The following is a 20414-nucleotide window of genomic DNA, read 5'->3' on the forward strand; positions in this document are numbered from 1 at the left end:
AAAAATTAAAAAAGAAAATTGATTTGATTAACGGGCGATGATTCGCATTACGAGCAACCATTTTGCGATTTGATTATTTATTGTCACGTTTTCACAACTAAGCTGATGATTTTTCGCTTTCGTGCACACACGTGCTGTGGAATTATAGGTAATATTCTCCCTTACAGTGTCCGATCAGCGTGTCTCACTGGAAAAATTGAATATGACTGTTATACGAAACTAGATATCGCATTGTAATCGCGCGTATGCGTGTGCTTATTTTTTATATAACTTCTGCTTGGCCAGGAGTTGCCTATAAACGAACTGATGGACCACCATTGTATGCAAAAGGAAGAACTTATATTAAAGGTATCTTTTTCTGAGGAAGAGAGAAGAGTGGGAATCCGTACACAAAATTCTGTAGAAAAGTATCAAGGAAATATAACACAGTAAAGCAAGCAATAAATCTATCCAACGACAATGCAATTTCCCATCTCGAAGAAATCCTAAAATGGAGGCAAAACGCAAGTGTCATTGGATAAGTTATTTTTAAAATCACACAAAAAAGAATAAGAATGCAAACAACAGTGACTCCATAAATCGTCCAACACGAGATAGTCCTCTTCTCTCTCGTTGTTTAGAGTAAGTCAATTGGTATACATATATATATCGCATGTTTCTTTATGGCGTTACTACATTATATATATACTGTACATACAGGGTGATCAGCGAATAAGCCCTTATTTCAAAACTAAATATCTCTACAACATAGATCAATAGAATTATGGAGTAAACGGTACGTTTATTAGCAAAACTGTAAGAATGTTGTTGAGAAATTTCGAAAATTTAGTTGTTTTTTTTTATTTTTTTAAAATTTAAAAAAAAAAAAACAAAACTGGAGATTTTGGGGTTCCGAAAATCCTCATTTGTGTGAAGAGAAGCCACTGCTTTCGCCTAAAGTTAATGCATGGGCTGCGGTATGCGTCAGATGCATTATCGGCCCCTTCTTCGTGCGAGAACGATTACTACTGAACGTTACGTTACAATTTTTGAACAATTTGTCAGCACACATGGCGCATACCGCAGCCCATGCAGTAACTTTAGGCGAATGCAGTGGTTTCTCTTCACACAAATGAGGATTTTCGGAACCCCAAAATCTCCAGTTTTGTTTTTTTTTTAAATTTTAAAAAAATTAAAAAAAAAACCACTAAATTTTCGAAATTTCTGTACAACATTCTCACAGTTTTGCTAATAAATGTACCGTTAACCGCATAATTCTATTGATCTTTGTTGTAGAGATATTTAATTTTGAAAAAAGGGCTTATTCGCTGATCACCCTGTATTTCACTTGAAAGTTCTAATTCTTCACCTCTCTTTCTGTGTGTGTGGCCCCCTTCGACACTTGTCGTGGCTCCCCTTTCCATTTGTGGTCCCCTTTCAGAGTATCCCAGTGCCACAAACGGGCCACACGGCATCAGGTTGCGAACTACTGTAGTATTATATAACATGCAAAGAAAAATCATTTCGCTAGACCTTTTGCTGTCACCTATCGAATAAAACTGTTACAATTTTCCGATTGAAGTTGCTAATCGGCTTCTGAATAAAGTGATAAAATAATAAAAATAAATTATTGTATCATATTCATCGTATTTTAAAAACAATAATATATATATAATTATTGAATTTAATCGAAAAATTTTATCAGTTATTGTTTGTATACAGTAATATAATATGAGTACATTTTTGTCAAACTCGCCGTCCTTCACTTTCGTGAGCCATTGTGAATTAAACGGTCGGCCGTTCTAAAACGCAGTAATACGGTTGTAGCCATGGACGACTCAGCTTTGCATTATTATCCATATTATAGTACTTAACAAAAAAATCAACTGTTAAAATTTTGAAGCAAATTCTATACATTCATAAATATTATTGTTTATAAAAATATTTTATCATACTATATTATATTATTTTTGCAATATAGTTCACCAATTGGAAACATTTATTAATGTCGATAGAAAAGTCATATTAGTTTTATTCGGTAGGTGGCAGCAGATATTTCAGATCAGTGATGAACATGTTAGATTGTAGTGGTTCTTAAAATGGTGCCATATGGCCCTCTAGCTTCTCTGGGATATTCTTTCTGGGGGGGGGGGGGTGGGGAAGCACAGGTGAAAAGAAACCACGACAAGTGCTGAACGGGGGCCCCTTAGAGAGAGAGGAGAGATTTCAAGTGAATTATGCGTGTGGTAGGAGAAAATGTTAACACTTTCTGAATGCAGCACAGCATGGAACCAGGACCATCTAAATCCGCGGGCCCATATGTACAGGGCCCGGGCATGCATATCCATAGGGGGGCACATTAAGAGATCTGGTACTACAATTTCTGGATGTACAGTAATTAATATGTAAGCTATTACTTCTCCTCAGCCAAGTACGGGTGAACCCAGAACACTTTGTCAGTGTCGTCTTAATACGTGGACCATTCTGGAACGGTCCAGGGGCCTCAAGTTGGAAAGGGGTGCTCACGATATTTGGTCAAACCTTTCGAGAGCTTCAACATGTGAATAGAATACTATACCGCACACCAACTCCGGTCATATATCGCCGTACGGCAATTTCCAACCAGTGGAGTTGGGTGGGAAATGAATGTTCCATCCATCCGTGGTCGCCCTAGGCTCGGTAGGTAAAGAACTATGCCCGGATTCGAACCCTTGATAGTAACCTTTAGAGTGGAAGGCGAGCTTTACCACTGCGCCACTAGGGCGGAGCATACTAGACTGGCATTTCTATCCAAGTACGGGGCCTTAGAACGACGCGAGTAATTCAAACTTGCGAGCACGGGCCAAAGAGAGCCACCACTATAAATCTTTGCTAACTTTTCCGGCACAACTCTGCCTCTTTTGAGGTAACGGAAGTAAGGTGCTTTGCATCAGTCCGGGGCTGTGAGCGGTTCTATATATCTATCTACTGTATCCGGGGGGGGGGGGCGATGGGACTCTTAAGACGACCCTGCACTTTTCCTGGGGATCCATGGTGTTGAGACCCTCCTCCCGCAAGAGGGAAGCTCACTTTGATTTCTAGCCGCGGATACGCGCGGGCCAAGGTCTATCGCTGAAAATTCATTGGCTCATCTAATATATGTATTTTATTGTATTATATATAATTATTTATTATTGCATTGTATTATTGATTAAACGCCGTTCTTATTAGTAATTTTTATGTAAATGAATAATTGTGGAACGAATTATCCTTGTTTCCATTATTTCCTATGGGGAGTTTGATTCGAATAACGAGCACGTTTAAGCGGAACGAATTAAGCTCGTTGACCAAAGTTCCATTATACTGTATTTTATACTTGGTAAAGGACAGCATAAATGAGGGAAAGGAGCGTCGTGTGTCTGTTAGTTTTTACTGTTCAGGGCAATAACTTTGTAATTGGAAGTTAGAGGAAAAGGGAACCGTGTGTACAAAAATTTTGATTTTTTTCATTTTGTTACACACTGTATCTCTAAAAACTCTCAAAAACTGGCACAGAGTAAATTTTTAACGAATTTTGAGAATTTTTTAAATTGGGACCATACCTCTACGACGGACGATTGATAAGATAAAGGCCGCATTAGCATTTACAGGACACCCTGTATGCAATACGTGTGAAACTATAAATCGAAACATTTCAACCTACTTTGATTTAATTTCATCCGCTTCCTTTTCTACGTAATTCTTATCAACCTGATTAAAGATAAATAAGAATATTATTTCAAAATAGTTTTGGCTCATCGGAAAACGCAAATAAACATGGTTTAGTATTGAATAGATAGGCGATTTTGCTATCGAAAATCGACGCAAAATATTTTCTTGAAGACCAACGTGACGACGTCAATATCCTGATGATGTCACCGCCATCATGATCATCAACTTCAGGGACAAAGAAAACGTAATTGTATTGATTTCTGGATAAAAACATTTTTGTTCCGTTATACAGTGGAACCTCGACATACCAATACTCTGCGGACAAAGGGAAAAAAAATGGTCTGTCGAGAGATTGTCATTATATCGAGAGGTAGTGGCATTATCATCAGGAGTCGCCAGATTTATGCCGTGTTTGTGTAATACATATAAAGTAGCTTCACGGAAACTTCAGCATCGCTTTCAAAGGGGTAGATAGTGCAAAATAGCGTTGCTATTAGCCATCTTTGAAAGAACAAACACTTGTGAAGAATTCAAAAATATATTAAAGTTCATTTTGAGTGAAATATATAAAAGATATCGTTTCTCTCTCTGTAGTTTCGAAATCTAAAAAATCGCTATAGACGTATTTACCGCAGTGAAGGATATCGTTGTATCGAGAGAAGTTTAACATCAGACTATAAGCAATTCCGAAAATGAGATTTGAAAAAATCTCGTTGTAGAGGGATTTAGCGTTGTATCGAGTATTGTTTCACTGCATTTGTTTTCCGTTCTTGAAAATTAGAACAATTTGCGTAAGCATTTTGTCGGAAATTACTTCTTCCTAATGGAAAATACAAAACAGTGAGAATAATTGTTTTAGTTGTCAATCCGAACTTCGCCACAAACTGCTAGGCTTCACCACAGAGAGCAACAGGCCTACAACGATACAATTATTCAATCTTTACACTTCACTCATAGTTTAGAAAACTGGTGGCAGATGGCAGCACTATAACAAGCACCACACAGAAACAAACTTCACGTCAGGTTTCACTACACCTACACACACATTCCAACATGTACCAATTTGTTAGAGGTTCCGCAGAGGAATATGGACGAGGTGCATGTGTGGTTCACTAATAGCCCAATGAGGCTGTCTGACGACTTACAAATAGCCTTTCTGAGGCGTTGTGAAGGAAAAAGACAAGTTTGTACATGCATGTGTAAAGCATGAGTGTGTGTTTGTGAAAACAAAAATCCAGTCCAACGTCATGTCGAAAGTACAAATGTAATATGCGCTCCAAAAGATCACAATAAGGGGGAAAAATTCAAATATTCAATATTTAAATCAATCGTTCATAGACAAAAACCATATAACACATATAAGATATACAGATAACGCATACGGAAACAAGAACGAGTACAATATATCAGTGGCAAACAAGATAAAGTGGGATATAATAGGATGACTTATACAAAACTAATAAAAATGCATAATAGAAATATCTATTTTTTCCAATCTATCCTTTTTTCTAACTCTTTTTTTTCATATTCCTTTTTTTCTCGAAAACATTTATATAACAAAATAATAATAGAATACATAATTTTCTTTAACAGTAGTGTCTAGCCAGTTTGCAATAATCTTTTTGGCCCATGGTATAATGTTCTATGTGTAATGGATCGTAATCTACTATCTAACCGAGATAGCCATATTCAGAGTTCTCTAGTTTGTCATAGTGGGTTGTAGATAGCATGTTGCGTATGCCTGAATGCGTGTTTTGAGTGTATGTGTGGTATGTGAATTTTTAGATTGCTATCGTATGCTTGAATTGCTTTTTGATTTTGGCGAAGTTTGATCTTGATCACCCTGTATTTATATATAATAAATTCTTTAAAAATAAAATGACATAAAGGAATTTTTGGTAAGATGTAATTATTTTTTTATATGCAGGGTGTCCCAGAAATTCGTAGATAGTTCAAAAATTCATAAAGATTAAGGAGAAATTCTATATATGAATGTAGTGTTTGTGCGAAAAAGTTATTCTTGCGAAAGGGTCTTTTTGTAGGTATAGAAAAAAAAACTTATCACTGTCGAAATATGCAAATCGGAGTGAGCTAATTTCTGAATTTTCCTGTTACCGACGCTAATTCATTGTGACGCTAATCCATTCGGTGGGCGAAGCGATGTTGTGTTTACATCCACCACGAATCACAAGCATACCAATTCGCCAGAAATTCAGCAGAGGAATGAGTACGACGAGCATGTGCGGTTTAGCAGTAGTAGTAGTAGTAACAAGCATGTAGTCTAATCCTGTATAGACTTTATCAAATATATATCGTTACGAGAATTGTGTGAATATTTCTTATTTATCATTTATTATGCCATTTTTCGCCTGTTAGTAACCATTAACGCATTTCGCTGTAAATCTCGCCAAATTGACGACAAACTTCTCTGTGTCGAGTGACCTGTCTGTAACCAAATCTCTCTGTCGTGTTCCGTCTAATCGCTGCCTGTGAATACGTGTAAATAGCTGTTCTGTAAAATAAATCTGCGTTGAAATTGCTTCGTGCTTTGCCATCTTGAGTGCTTTGAGAGACATCATCCGGCGCCTTTATCACATATAATAATAATAAGTGAAAAATTGAAATTTTCTATTACAGTGATAATTATGGGACTCAGTACTTAACTGGCAACGGCATTGATTCGTGGCAACGTAAAATAACCCGCCAAAAATGTGTCTTTCAAAAAAAAAATAATAATGGGTAAAATTTTATTCCATGCATAATTGAGTTCTCAAATTTTAATCAGAAATTAATTGAACAGACTTGAAGCTTCAGAATTGTTTGCATATCAGTAGATACAATTTCAAACCTCCGATGTAATTTTAATATTAAATAATATGCAACATATTTAACGCATTTTTATAGAATGTCGTCATTTATTTGTATTAATAACATATCTCCCCGTCGAGAAACTTTTCTATAATGATCGAAAAATCGACTAATTCAAACAGCATAATTAGTATAATTCAAGATAATGATTTGCGCTTACTTCTGCTATGAGAACGATGAGGAGCGTATCTTCTTTCTCTTGTTCGTCTAAATTATCTATCAGGTTCTGGAGCGTGGATAAAAGGTATCCAGGAACGGATCGTTTCACTGTCGGTATTCCTAGTACTAAAGACACTGGAACGACAACAAATATCTCGTGTTCGTTTCATAATGATTATACGGGGAAAAAAATAAATGCAGATCACGAGAGAAAATGTATTTGTCTTGAAGAAAGTGAATATTATTATATAATTTTCAAATTTGATTGTCTTAATGAATATTTAGAGCCGGATTACGGGTCTTTCCATGTACTGTACTCATTACTTTGGTTACTTGATTTTTGACGGGTAAACCGTTTTACCCGTATTTAAATACTGTTTTTTTCCAACTTTCCTCGGTTTTTCGAATTCCACAATGTCTCAGAGAATATTGCAACTGGGAACGTGGAATTTGTTTGCCGGGGTTAGAAGGTACAGGTCAACAACTTTCTAACTGAGTTTTGGGGCACACGGGGACTGTATAAAAATGAAATTATTGTTATTTTAATAACTATAAGATTACACCAAACATGGCCCCCCCGCTCTGTCCTTTGCGGGAAATAATAATATTTAATAACTATAGCAACCCCTTGCAGCATGAATGACATATCTGAGTGCTACACGTTAATTGGATATTTTTCCTAATTGGAAGCATGCCTTGTAGGGCTAACGGTTCGCCAGAAAAATGCCATGTGCCCTGTATATAAGGTGCATGTATATATATTGATGTAATTTTTCCTTTTCTCTTGTCATAGAAAGTTTTAGTACCAGATTAGATAATTGTTTATATATAAACCAATTGTTTGAAAAAAATAAATTTTTCAAATTTTTTTAAAGTTAAATTAGAATGGGTCTATGAAACAATTTACATGTCAAAAGCATTTACGTATCTAAGAATTTCTCTTAGCACATAATACACCAAGGAAAGATACTTTTTCTGGATATTATGCTGAGAGGAACTCGTAAAGAAAAGTTTTACTGTCTCTGTCAAGAATCAAACTGCGGTCCTCCTGTAATCCGGGCAAGTGCAATATTACATACACCACGTGAGACATGCCATTGCCTTGTTTATTATAACACTGTGTCGCGGTGCGCTGAAGCAGAGACACAGCAGCCTCACTTAACTTCAGCAAATAGCCCCAGCTGGCAACATGGGCAATATGTTATAAAGAATTTTTTTTTCTTTCAAACCGACACAACTCCGGTCCCATCGCAATGCGCAATTTACTACCGGTTGAGTTTTGCCGGATCGGGAGACATGTGTGTTCACATTTCAAGTTATATTCGTTCACGTAACCAAACGCTCCATCACATTTTTTTTGTGGACGACGGACTTCTGGCGGCGACAGAGTGTAAGGCCCCATCTGTCAGTGGTCGCCTCAGATTTAATAGGAAAAGAACTTCCCTTACTAATGACTAGTATCGAACCTAAAGAAAGCTTTGACAGTGGTAACAGAGCATTTTACCACTGCGCCACTCGCGTCCCGAGAAAAATTCTCTCTCTGTTCTGTCGGCACCCGGGGCTAATTTTTGAAATTAAAGGAGGCTTAAAGTTCTGTACTTCAGCGCGTCACGGTACAGTTCATGAAATAAGTAAAGCCAGTCGTGTCTCCAGTGGTATTATGGATAACACCCTTGTTTGGATTGCAAGAGGAACGAGGTTTGACTCCCAGCAGATACAACAAACTCTTCTTTCTGAGTTTACCTTTGTGGTCATAACATCCAGAAAAATATTTTTCCTTTATGATTGTATATAGTTTCAGTTGCACGTTACGAGTCGGCATCGCAAGAAAATAACTCACCTCCGCTCCTGGACGATGTGATTTGCAACGACGGGTGCAAGTTTTCGAAATGATTCAGATGAGGGAGGAAATCCCTGAGGGACGGAAGTTGAAGCTCTGGGATTCGATCCTCAACGGCAAGGATCTGACCAACACCACTCTGATAACTACTACTTTGTTTCTGTCCCAAAGTCTCTCGTCCTACGTAAACGCTGTTGTTCCTGTAATAGACATCACTGTTCAGCTGTTTACGTGACGCCGGTTTGGTCTGCAAAGCTCGACGTATGTCCTGACGCAAAGAGTTCAAGTCGTCCATCCTGTCGCGGTTGAAGCTCTCGACCTCGCGAAGTCTTTGGCTGAGTTGGGTCAGTTCCTGGTACAGGGTCGTTTCTTCCGTCACCTCAACTGCAACAAAAGAAATGAACAATGGAAATTATTTCCGAAATTACCAATATCTTTAATGTCAACACGTAAGTGATTTACAAGGCGAAAAGGAAATAAGATGTCTTTTTTTCAGAGACGACCAATGGCAGGATCAATATGAAATTTGTATATATAAACTAAGCGAAAAAAAAGTTGCTAAATCACCAGATAGATATAGATAGCTTTCATCTTACATGACATGACATGACATGACCTTGTTTACTCCGCTTCACACCTTTTGCAAGATATCGAAAAGTTTCCCTGAGGATGGGGTGAATCTGAGTTCCTTTATATTGAAACTGGAATTATTTGAACATTTCCTTAAAACTAATAAATAATCTAATAAATTGAGTCATAGCCGTCGATTGCAAAGCTCTTGCAAAATAAAATCCTCCAATCAGAAGAATAGGTTAGCAATTTGAAATCTGTATAGCGATCTGGATCTTCAGCTTTGTGCCGTGATTGGTATTTAAGTTCAGTCCAGTTGTTCAGTCTCTTATGCTCCGGCCTCTGTTCAAACTGCGAGTAAATCTTTCGCCTTTTATTAAATGTTGTTTCACTTCTAAGTAGGACACCATCAGTAACGTCAGTGATGTTTCTCTTGCTCAGCACATTTCGGAACATAAGTTTTCGACGTCCTCCTATCCTGGAACGCGTCCCCGGTGAAGAGGTTCCATGCCTTGAGATAACAATTTGGATTTGAATCTAGTGAACTTTGAACTCCTTGAACTTTTATCATAGAGGGAATGCAGGTTCTGTTCCAGAAAGGCTATTATGCGCTTCAGTCGATTGGTGTCAAAGTGAATGTGGGGAGTTATGATCTTCTAGGCTGTTTTGTTAGATTTGTTCATTTCCCCGAAATGAAATTCCGACGTATGGGGGGCATTTCCTAGCATAATGCATTAGCGAGCAAACTTACATTGATCATTCAGTGATTTGTTTAATCAGTGTGAATAAGTATGGAAAAAGTATGAAAGAAAGGTCATTTTATTTACACAGATTTCACTTTCAACTGCATGAGCAAAGAATAAAACAGAGCGTCACGTATCTGTTAAATATACCACTTCTAGATGTTTCAGCGAGTTATAAGATATTCCTCGATGTGTTCTGCATTACAAAATTGCGTCACGGCAATACTCAACTACTACTACTACTACCACTGCACTACTATTCTTACAAAATCACAAAGCTCACCTACTGTCTATAAGGGACAGTCCGTGATTGTGAGCTACAGATGAAGAATTTGTGCACAACGTTATTAAAGAAACAATAAATACAAAAATAAAAAATACTTTTTGGCCACATGTGACTAAAACGAGTAATTTGTTACAATTCAGTACACGACGGGTGTATTAAATTATGAAGTAATGATATGTACTATATGAAATAAAAATAATGTTTAATAATAATTTTGACATTTATATTTAAAATGAATAATAATACAAATTTTGCAGTACTGGTTAAGTACCTAAAATGGGGACTTTGGAAAATATATAAACATTCCCAGGATAATGAATCCACAGGAATGACAGCTTTCCCCCAGACTTTGAGGACATAGTTAAGAAAGAAACTATTTTACTAAGAAACTATTCAACGCCCACTTGCGCACGGAAATTAATGAATTGAGAATACATAGAATGGAAAGAAATTATCGTGGAAATTTCATGAAGGACATCCTGCAAGATGTCAAGGTTGCGACTCAGATGAAGTATTCAAAGAATGAATTCAGTGACAGAGCTGTGTGAATGAGTTCTTAGCAATGCACTAGGAGTAACTACGTGAACGAGAAGTGCTCAAAACGTTGAAAAATTACTCTATGCCAGTTTTGAGATTGAAAATACAGCGGTCACTAAATAAGAAATCTAAATTTTTATACAGTCTCCCTGTCCTCTAACAAAAAGTTGTTGCCCTGTATCTGTTAAGGTGAAAATTAAAATTTCATGTTTCTAAGTGCAACGTTCGCTACAATTTCTGAATTAAAAAAAAAAAAAAAAAAGTTATGAAAGAATAGAAAAAAAGTAACGGACCAACCCCTCCTTTCCCCTTACTTGCGCCTTTTTCTTGCCCAAATTTTTTTTCCGATTTTTTGAATTCGAATATCTTAGCCAATAAAATAGAAATTTGGAATATCTTTTGCCGGCCGAGACAGGACAATAGCCTTATAACTGGAACTTAGAGCACAGGGGGACCATAGAAAATTTAGATTTCTTTTATTTCGTGACACACTGTATTTTCACTTAAAACTGGTGCAGGGGTGATTTTTGAACTCCTTTTTGGGCACTTTTTTAAACTGAAAAACTATACCTCTACGGCGGACAGTAAGTTGATGAGTTAAGACCGCATTAACACTTATAGGTACCTTGCCTATACTATCCTACGCCAGTACTACATACCTCCATCAGTTGATGTGGTATGTATGTGGTTGTCTGTGGTATGTAAAACCACAGTTTTACATACCTCCATCGGTAAATATTTCGCAAATTTTTAAATAAATGTATTATTAGCAGCTTGAGCACACAATAAAATTGCATGACATCAATAAAATTGTATAAAAGTTGATTAAAAATGAAGTAAAGATTGATGAAAAAGATTGAGGTTTCATTGAACCAAATATTATTTGAATGTAAATTTTAAAATTAAAAAAATAGAAAGTATTTTTTATAACCCATTCATGAATGAATCTCAAATATTTCTCTTCATTTTATGAACTGAAGAGTTTCCCTTTTATGTTATAATTGTTCATGATGCGCGCAACTTGTTGATATTTAATTTCCAGCACATTAAGTATTAGAGATATGCAAAATCTTGTACTGGTATAGGATAGCATATAAAATCTAAAATATGTGTACCAAATTTGAAATGAATATAAGGTTAATTATATAAATTATTTAGTGATATTATTCTCTACTATAGAGCATATTCATCTTTAAGGATAGGACTTTTATGACTTGAAAACCAACCGAATATGCTCCACAAAGAATGGTTTGCATTTATGCTCTAAAAAATTTAAAAATTTCCTTTTATAAATTAGGCTGACCATATTTTGTGCGAGAAAAATACGCTTGATTACAGAACATCGCCAGTCGTTGTCGAAAATGATACCAAGTTTACGCAAATAAAATTGCCAATAGTTGCTGATATCGCCAAAAAATCGCTAATCATTGACAAAAATGTCGAAGGTAAGTAAAATGGCCAAAATCGCCAATATCGGGAAATAAAACTAGGGAAGAGACAGCCTGGGGGAAAAAAATTCCTTCCTCTTAATTTTTATGCTGAAACATCCAAAATAATTTTCCAAAATATGGAAATATACCTTAAATTCTAAAAATAATGCAAAATGCCCTGAAATTAGTGAAAACCATGAAAAAAAAAGCCTTAAAATGACTAAAAAACATGAAAACCTGTTCTATCGCGTTGAAAAAAGCGAAATACAACACGAAATGCATGAAAAATATGCAAAGTCATAGAAACCCTAGCCCTAGTTATCATATTAGAGAGAGAGATCATAGGTAAGAGATCTCTTAAAAATGCTTCATAACGGGCATCACATTAGTTATAACACGATCAGTTCAAAAACTGATTCTTTTGAAAAAAAACGAAGCTTCTTATAAAACTGAAACATTTGAAAAAAAAACAAAAAAAACAACAAACTTCAAACATACTGGGAAAGTAAAAAAGTAATTCCAAAAGACATTTTTCAAACATTTCCACTATTTTTTAAGGAAAAAAATATCGAATGTTTTATACGAGAAACAGGACAAGGAAAAGGAAAAAAAACTCGCATTTTATTCTACTTTTCTGTTCAAAAAAAAAAAGGGAAAAGCTTTTCTGCTTCTTTTGATTCACTTTTATTCCTTTTATTTTGTGAACTAAAATCACAACTTGAATCGGCCACAATAAAATACTCTATCAATCACGATCACGTTCATGTAACTCTACGTACAGATCAAGTCGGACATGTTTTATTCATATTTCGCGAAGGGGAAAATAAATAAAATGAAAATAGTACCTCGTGTGTGAAATGTTATTATGTCTCGGGTTTCCTCTTGAAGCGCATTATTTTCTTTTTTTCATACATTCGAAAAAAAAACTTGTATTATTTTTTGACATTGGCCATAGAAAAAGATCTCGGAGTGTCAAAGAAATAAATGGAGTTTAGTTCAAATGAAATTTATCATTTTTTTTGGGGGATTCTGGATGTTGATCATTGATCATTTTTTGTCGCAGCGCGGTCATTTTCCGCACACGAGGATAATTAGACCGGGACCTACAACTTATTGCCGAATCCGAACGGCAGCTTTTGTTCTTATACTCACGGAGAGGTTGGTGCGCTAAACCCTCGGTGTGGGACTGCCTGCGGCAGTAGTCTTTTTCTGTGGTCGTGTTGCTGTTGTAGCCCTGCGTCAGGAAAGTTTCTGGGAAGGACGAACCGAGTATCTGACTCGCGACACCTCTATCCTTTGGTACTTCAGGCGGGTATCTTATCGAGCTGAGCTACCGCGCCCCGATTCTGGATGTAATTCTTTTCTTCAGTGATACGTATGGTATACAGGGTAGTCCTGTAAGTGCTAATGCAACCTTTATCTCATCAACCGTCGGTCGTAGAGGTATAGTTTAAATTCAAAAAAGCTCAGAAGGAGTTCAAGAAATTACCCTTTACCAGCTTTGAGAGTGAAAATACAATGTGTGTCACAAAATACAGAAATAGAAATTTTGTGTGGCCGTCCCTGTCCTCGAACTTCCAATTAGGAAGTTATTTCTATGTTTCTCCCAAGACCAACGGAAAAAAAAAATCCGATGTTCCTAAGTGCAATATAAGCTGAAATATACGAATTGAAAAATCGGAGAAAAGTTGGGAGAGGACAGCAGCACCGCGTAAATGAGGTAAAGGAGCATTGTCCGTCAGTTTTTCTTTTTTTCGAACCGAGCACAATCAGCAGCTTCTATGGCAGTATAAACATGTTGCATTAAAAATACTTAAAAAACTACATATTAAACGAATTGTTATATGATTTTTTATATCGCCAATTTTTTTTGTAGGATAGCCATAACAAACTACGTGCAGAAAAACTAAGTTTTCGAATGTAGTGTTATATAAAACTGGATGCACATAAACCAAAATCAATGTTTTAATAAATAATAATTCTTTAAATATTACCGATGATATCAGTCGGAAATGTATCTTTCATAATTCCCATTCTTCAGATTATCTGGAATTTTTGTATTTCACTCTCCTCTCTCATAATTCTTTTATGATGAATCAAAAATATATATACAATGTGAATATCAAATATTTATATTAATTCTCGTATTTATCTAAAGATCAATGGAATTATTATGTATTTATACATTTTTTATTTTTAATAGTTTGAAAGGAGAGGAATTTTTTTTGTCGAATCTAACAAAACTGATTATGAAATCGTATTTCAAACAAAGAAATGAAGACTTCTAAGAAGAAAAACAAAAAAATCTCATTATTTTAGTAGTATTGGTTAAGAATCCTCAGCATATATATATAGTGTTGTTTTTTTTCCTTTTTTGATACTTAGCTTCGAAAAATTCCAAAGCATTTGCGGTTCATGAATATTTTACGAATCCGCGGATAACAATGAGACCTTTAATAAATGCCGCTCTGTAGTTGAAGATATTTATTCCCTTCCATGTTCTTTCGTGTTATTCGGCGAAAGAACGAAATGAATCTTTTATTCATACGCAGTTGCTCTTCTTGATTGACGTAAAATATACACACACGTGTCTGTGTAAATAAGCCGGATAGAGTGAAATGTGAAAACAGTAAGTTCTCTTCTTTAGTTGTATGTCTCGTAAACATACTCGAAGTGTTTCCTCGTATTCAACGCCGTTCATTTAGCGTGAAAAAAAAAAAAAAAAACGAAACGTTCGTAACAAACGGCTAAGGCAGTGTCTGGAATGAGTTGTTTGTATGCTTAAAAGATATGAAAAAAAAAAGGAAAATCAATATGTATAACACCGGATTTGTTATAAAAAGGGGCATAGTATTGATTATTTTTATGGGAATGATGCTTGAAACGAGAATAAGTTGAATTTTTGAATAGATGTGCTTGGCAGTCTAGTAGTTTAGTGCGCTAGCCTTCGGCTTTGCAGGTCTGGGATCGAATGGTCGTTTCGGGCATAAATTACTAATTTACTAATACTAACAAATTTGCAGAGAAAGATGTCTTCTCCACATGATAATACAAGGTATACTGAAAACTTGATGTTTATGTGAAGGGGGGGGGGGGAGGTAGTGATTTTTGGAAATAAAACTTCACATCTGTCTCTGCGGGGACTCAAACCCTTACCCTCTCGAATTCCGGACGAGTGCGCTTCCACTAAGCTATAGAAGCAGATAGAATATTTCTTCCCTTCAGCGTACATATGCTGAACGGCACGGCGTGATGGACGGTGATAGCAATCAGCTAATGGCTCGTCAAGGGCATCAAGGCTAGATGTGGAGGTACAAAAGCATCTGGTGGTCTTGATCTTATTTACGAGCCATTGGCTGATTGTAGTCACCTCTGTCTCTACGGGATTTCTAACCTACGCGTTCTTGCATACTGGACGAGTGTGCTATCACTACGATATAGAAGCAGATAGAAAATTTCTTCCTTGGAAAGTTTCTGAACGGCGCAGAAGTGAATTTTTCTTCCCAAAAATCAGTTCTTTCACATAAACAGCCAGTTTTCAGTATATCTTGTATAAACAAATTTCTCGGAGAGATCTCACGGATATCTTGCGAATACGTGAAGAACACGTTATCCCAACACATAGGACTTCTTGTTGCGAAAGTTATAATTAAGGGGAATAACTTGAACTAGTATTCACTGTAATTACTTTATTTTTAATCTGAGGCTGTCATCAACCCTTTCTGCCCTGGTGATTCCAATTAGAATTCCTAATGTTTTTAGAGCTTTCCCAGTCATTCATTCCCACGTGGGAAATAATAATTAGCATTGCATATTTCCGTTCCATTCTTAGCTGATGGATTGATGTGGTTTACTGTTTCATCGCGATACGCGCGCGTTTACGAGAGCTCAACATCATTCCATTTGTTGATATGAATGAATCATTCTGATTGCTGACTGATTGCGAAAGTTTCGGAAAAAATAGCAGGTATTTATTATGTATTTGAATCATATCGATAATGATTTTTATTTCTTATATGATCAGGTAATGACTGATATACACAAACACGAATTATATTTTGAATTTGAAATTACAGAAGGTGAATATGTACAGGGTGCATACCAAACAGGGGACATGCCATTTAACTGGCGAACCGTTGATCCTAGAGGCATACTTTCAATTAGTAAAAGTATCCAAATCACGTGTAGTTTTGAGATATGCCATTCATGTTTCAAGTGGTTATATAGTTATTAATATATGGAAATTAATTTTTTATACAGTCCCCGTGTGCCCCAAAACCCAATTAGAAAGTCCTTGCCCTGTTGTCTGTCGATGCCAAAAACAATTCCACGTTTCCAGGTGCAATATTCATTGAGATATTCGAATTCGAAAAACGGAGGAAAGTAACGGAAGAAAAGAAAGATGGGGGTTAATCATATGTGATTAACTCTTTAGACCGGCTGGAAGGATTTACTAAGTCCCTTGGGGGGTCACAAAGTGTTTTTATGTTTGTACATATGTGTATGTTTGTACATATGTGTATGTTTGTACATATGTGTATGTTTGTATACATGTCTGTGTTTTTGGGATTTGTTTATTAAAAACAAGTTGGAAAGAACAGCTCTAAATGGGGAAAAACCGTTTTACCCATCTCAGTGAATATTGCACTTAGAAACGTGGATTTTTTTTAGCTGGCATCAGAAGAGAGAGGGCAAAAAATTTCTAATTGGGTTTTGGGGACACGCAAACTGCATAATTTTTTTTTATTTTAATACCTATATAACCCCTTGAAACATGACTGACCTATCGGAATGCTCCTCGTTATTTGGAAACTTTTTCTAATGGGAAGTATACCTCTAGGATCAACAATTTTCGCCACAAACGGTGACTTAACAATACTTCAATATATTCTTCAGGAAAATATATGATTCATTTTCTATTGAACCTTTTTTATTGGGCCGCTGTGGTGGTCGAGTGGTTATAGTGACGGACTCGCGATGCGAGGATCCGGGTTCGAACCCCACAGTGGTGGTCGGCTGAAGTTGGTTTTCTGTGGTTCCCAACTTCAAGGCGCAAATGCGAGCCGATCGCCCCGTTAAAAAGTCTCGCCACAGAGAGCAATAGTCCTACAACGATAAATCATTCAATCATAACACTCCACTCATAGTTAGAAAAACTGGTGGCAGATGGCAGCACTACACATACCAAGCAATACACAGAAACAAACTTTACGTCAGGTTGCACTACACGTACACGCACATTCCCTGATGTACCGATTCGTTGGGGGTTCCGCGGGGGGGGGGGTTGCATGTGTGGTGTAGTAGGTAGGGCCTCCAAAAAATGGCTAGGGGATCCATGATGTTCTTAAGTCAGCCACCTCGTTGGGCAATTTGCCTGTTGTGGCGTTGTATTTGTATTTGTATAAAGACGAAATAGATTGATAGCAAATATTTTTCAACTGCCCAAAAAATGCAGGCCAAAAAGAGTAAAGAGAACAGTGAAACATTGTTATTATATTCAAACCAAACCGTTAGGTGTAAACTAAGGTGGACTGAATCGAAAAAAGTATAACAATATCGATTGGAATCAATGATGTAGCATTTTTAAGTTGAAATAAATTTTGTAGCATTTCATTGTTATATTCAAATTTTCATTGTGTTTCCCCCCCCTTTTTTTAATATAATTTTTTTTTAATTTATATTAATTTGAAACCAAATTTTTCATGCATGATCTGATATTTTTTTCCTTCACAGATAAAAAGCAATAGTATAACTTCAATTTCTGACAAATACACATAGAATGCACTTGATATTAAATGTTACTAGAAATTATGCTCAAGTTATGTGAATCATATTCATTATTGTCATAATATCATATACCAGACCGAACAGGAAACTAAAGCTGATTACAAAAATCATGAGTTATACTCCAATTAAGAAATTATTACAGAAAAATTACAGGCAGAACAATATTAACTTCTTAAAACCATGTTATAGTATGAAACATATTTTGTATTTGAATGACTAAAAAGCATCAATATTTTGAGATTTAATGACATTGGATGATGTACTAAAGAAACAGTAGGCATTGTTCAAGTAAAATACGCTTCTGTTAATAATAGCAGTATCTTTTAAAATTACTCGAAAAGAAGATTTTCTAAACATTTTTATCTTAGAGAGAAGAAAACATTTTCCTCAAAATGTCAAAACAAAATAAAAATCCTATTTTTCATCTCCCATAAAATTAATCTCGTAACAAATTTACTTTACGTATGTTTAAAGGAAAATGTTTCTCTCTGCTGGAGAAAAAGAGTAATTTGAAGTAAAATGAATGTTTTTCTATTTTAGTATAGCTTATCGTGAACAGACTTTTAAGTAGCATTAATACGTGGTTGGAATATCCACTGGAAACTTGAGATGGTCACGTGAAAGGATGATAAAATAGAGTGAAATTCTTTTACAGAGGTTGCGCTAAAAATTCAATTTTTTTAACTTTAAAAACATGACACTTTCAATTTGGTAGAAACTAACCGTAAGAAAATCATATTTCTCGAGCAAAAAAAGTGTAAAGTGAATACTTTAAATATGACAAGAAATAATATCTTAAAAGTATTTTCGTTGAATATGGACTTTATTAAGTTCAATTGCTTTCTATTTTCAGATTTCACGTAGAGAATATTCAATTCAGTATTTTATTAACCCTTTATGCGGCAATAACGAGATATCTCGTCTCCAGAAAAGTCTCTTATTTAAGCATTGGCAAGCCTAGATATATATTTAGCCTACTTATATTTTCGATTCTTTATGATATCCTTTGCTAGTACATGATTTTACATACCTAAGTTTTTACTAATTTAAAAAAAAAAGCAATATTAACAGGTTGCGCTCATTATAAATTAGCATATCAATGTAACTGAATACAAATCAATTCAAGAAAAATCAAACTCCAGTTCATAAAATGACAAAACATATAATGAGATCCATTCATAAATACTTGAGTTATAGAAAAAAAATTAATTTTTTTTGAATTTTTAAATTAAAAAATTTAAATAATATTGAATCAAATAAACCCCAATCTTTTTATTGTTATTCTATGAACTAAATAGTTGTATATATATATATATATATATAATATTTTCAATATTTATGCATCTTCCTACATTTGTTTAAGTAAACCTCAGCTATGCCATGTTGAAGAGACATCGCCGGGGTAAGTGGACTAGCAGATAATTTTACTTTTTTCATAAACTGAACATGATAAAGTATGTTGAGAAATTAATTTCAGGATGACGCATCAGAACGTTTTTCCTAACACCTCTCACAAAAATGAACTATTTTTAAAAAATGACTTGAATGAAACAATGATCTAAATAAAAATACCAAAAACGAAATTCAAACACATTTCCCTTATTTTAAATCAACTTCCATTCAATTACGTTAATGACATGCGATTTTAGTATTCGCGCAACTGTTAATAATGCTTAATCTTTTTGAAAATTTAGCGAAAAATTAAGTATGGAAAACACGTGAAATTTCGTTCTGGCATAAGACAATATAATATAATATATATATAATCAAATATATGTATACCGAACCTTAAATAAATCCGTAGTTATATATATAATATCTTCCATATTTCTACTAGACAGTAGAGTTTTAACCACGTTAAAATATAAGAGATCCTTAAAGCTACCAAAAGATAAAAGCAAAATTCTTTTCAACGGAAAAAGTACAAAAACAATCGTAATAGTAATTTACGTACTTAAGGTTTTATCCATCTTTTAGCTGGAAAACTAAAATAATAACTATGTACATTGTATTTTGGCATTCGTATAAATTTTATCTTACTCTATTTGAGAGATAGAAATATATTTTTTTTTCGTTTCAGCCATTTACAGTTTATTTTCTTTTACTTCTACCTTCTTCTTTATAAAAAATCATAACTTGATTCCCGAACAATGGAACACTCTATCAATCAGAGTCAATTCCCTTTAGTTTTTTTGAAACGTTGGGGTCAAGTTGAACAGAAAAATCTTTTATTCATAGTTCAAAAAAATAAAATAAAATATATATACTGTATAAAAAAAAAGCGGGCACCAAAAAATAGCATAAAACTACTTCGCGTGAAACTCCATTATGTTCCTTTCTATTCCCTTCCCCGTTTTTTTTATAGAATATTTTCTTTGGAAAATTCTCCGATGTTTTTATTTCCTTTTCTGTATCTGTACGTTTGGAATTTTCTCGAATATTTTGGTATTTCGGAAAAATTTCGTGATTTTGAAATCGATAGTTTTTTTTTACGATGAAATAATTTTTTGTTTAGGAAAATATTG

General features: G+C 35.0%; 1 protein-coding gene across 2 annotated transcripts in view; it reads right to left on the bottom strand.

Annotated features, from left to right (window-relative positions):
- LOC149064791 (alpha-1,3-mannosyl-glycoprotein 4-beta-N-acetylglucosaminyltransferase B-like) overlaps window positions 1–20414 on the bottom strand; it is a 77238-nt gene that overhangs the window by 24804 nt on the left and 32020 nt on the right. For both annotated transcript variants that reach the window (XM_089254756.1, XM_089254755.1), the window contains exons 2-4: window positions 8537–8920; window positions 6698–6831; window positions 3662–3708 (exon numbers count right to left, since the gene is read on the bottom strand). In XM_089254756.1, coding sequence (XP_089110882.1) covers window positions 3662–3708; window positions 6698–6831; window positions 8537–8920 — 565 coding nt within the window. The remainder of the gene's footprint in view (window positions 1–3661; window positions 3709–6697; window positions 6832–8536; window positions 8921–20414) is intronic.

This window comes from Pholcus phalangioides, unplaced genomic scaffold (genome assembly GCF_987345545.1).
Source record: "Pholcus phalangioides strain wild (caught in Gottingen) unplaced genomic scaffold, Ppha-v1.0 ptg000042l_1, whole genome shotgun sequence".
NCBI classification, from domain to species: domain Eukaryota; kingdom Metazoa; phylum Arthropoda; class Arachnida; order Araneae; family Pholcidae; genus Pholcus; species Pholcus phalangioides.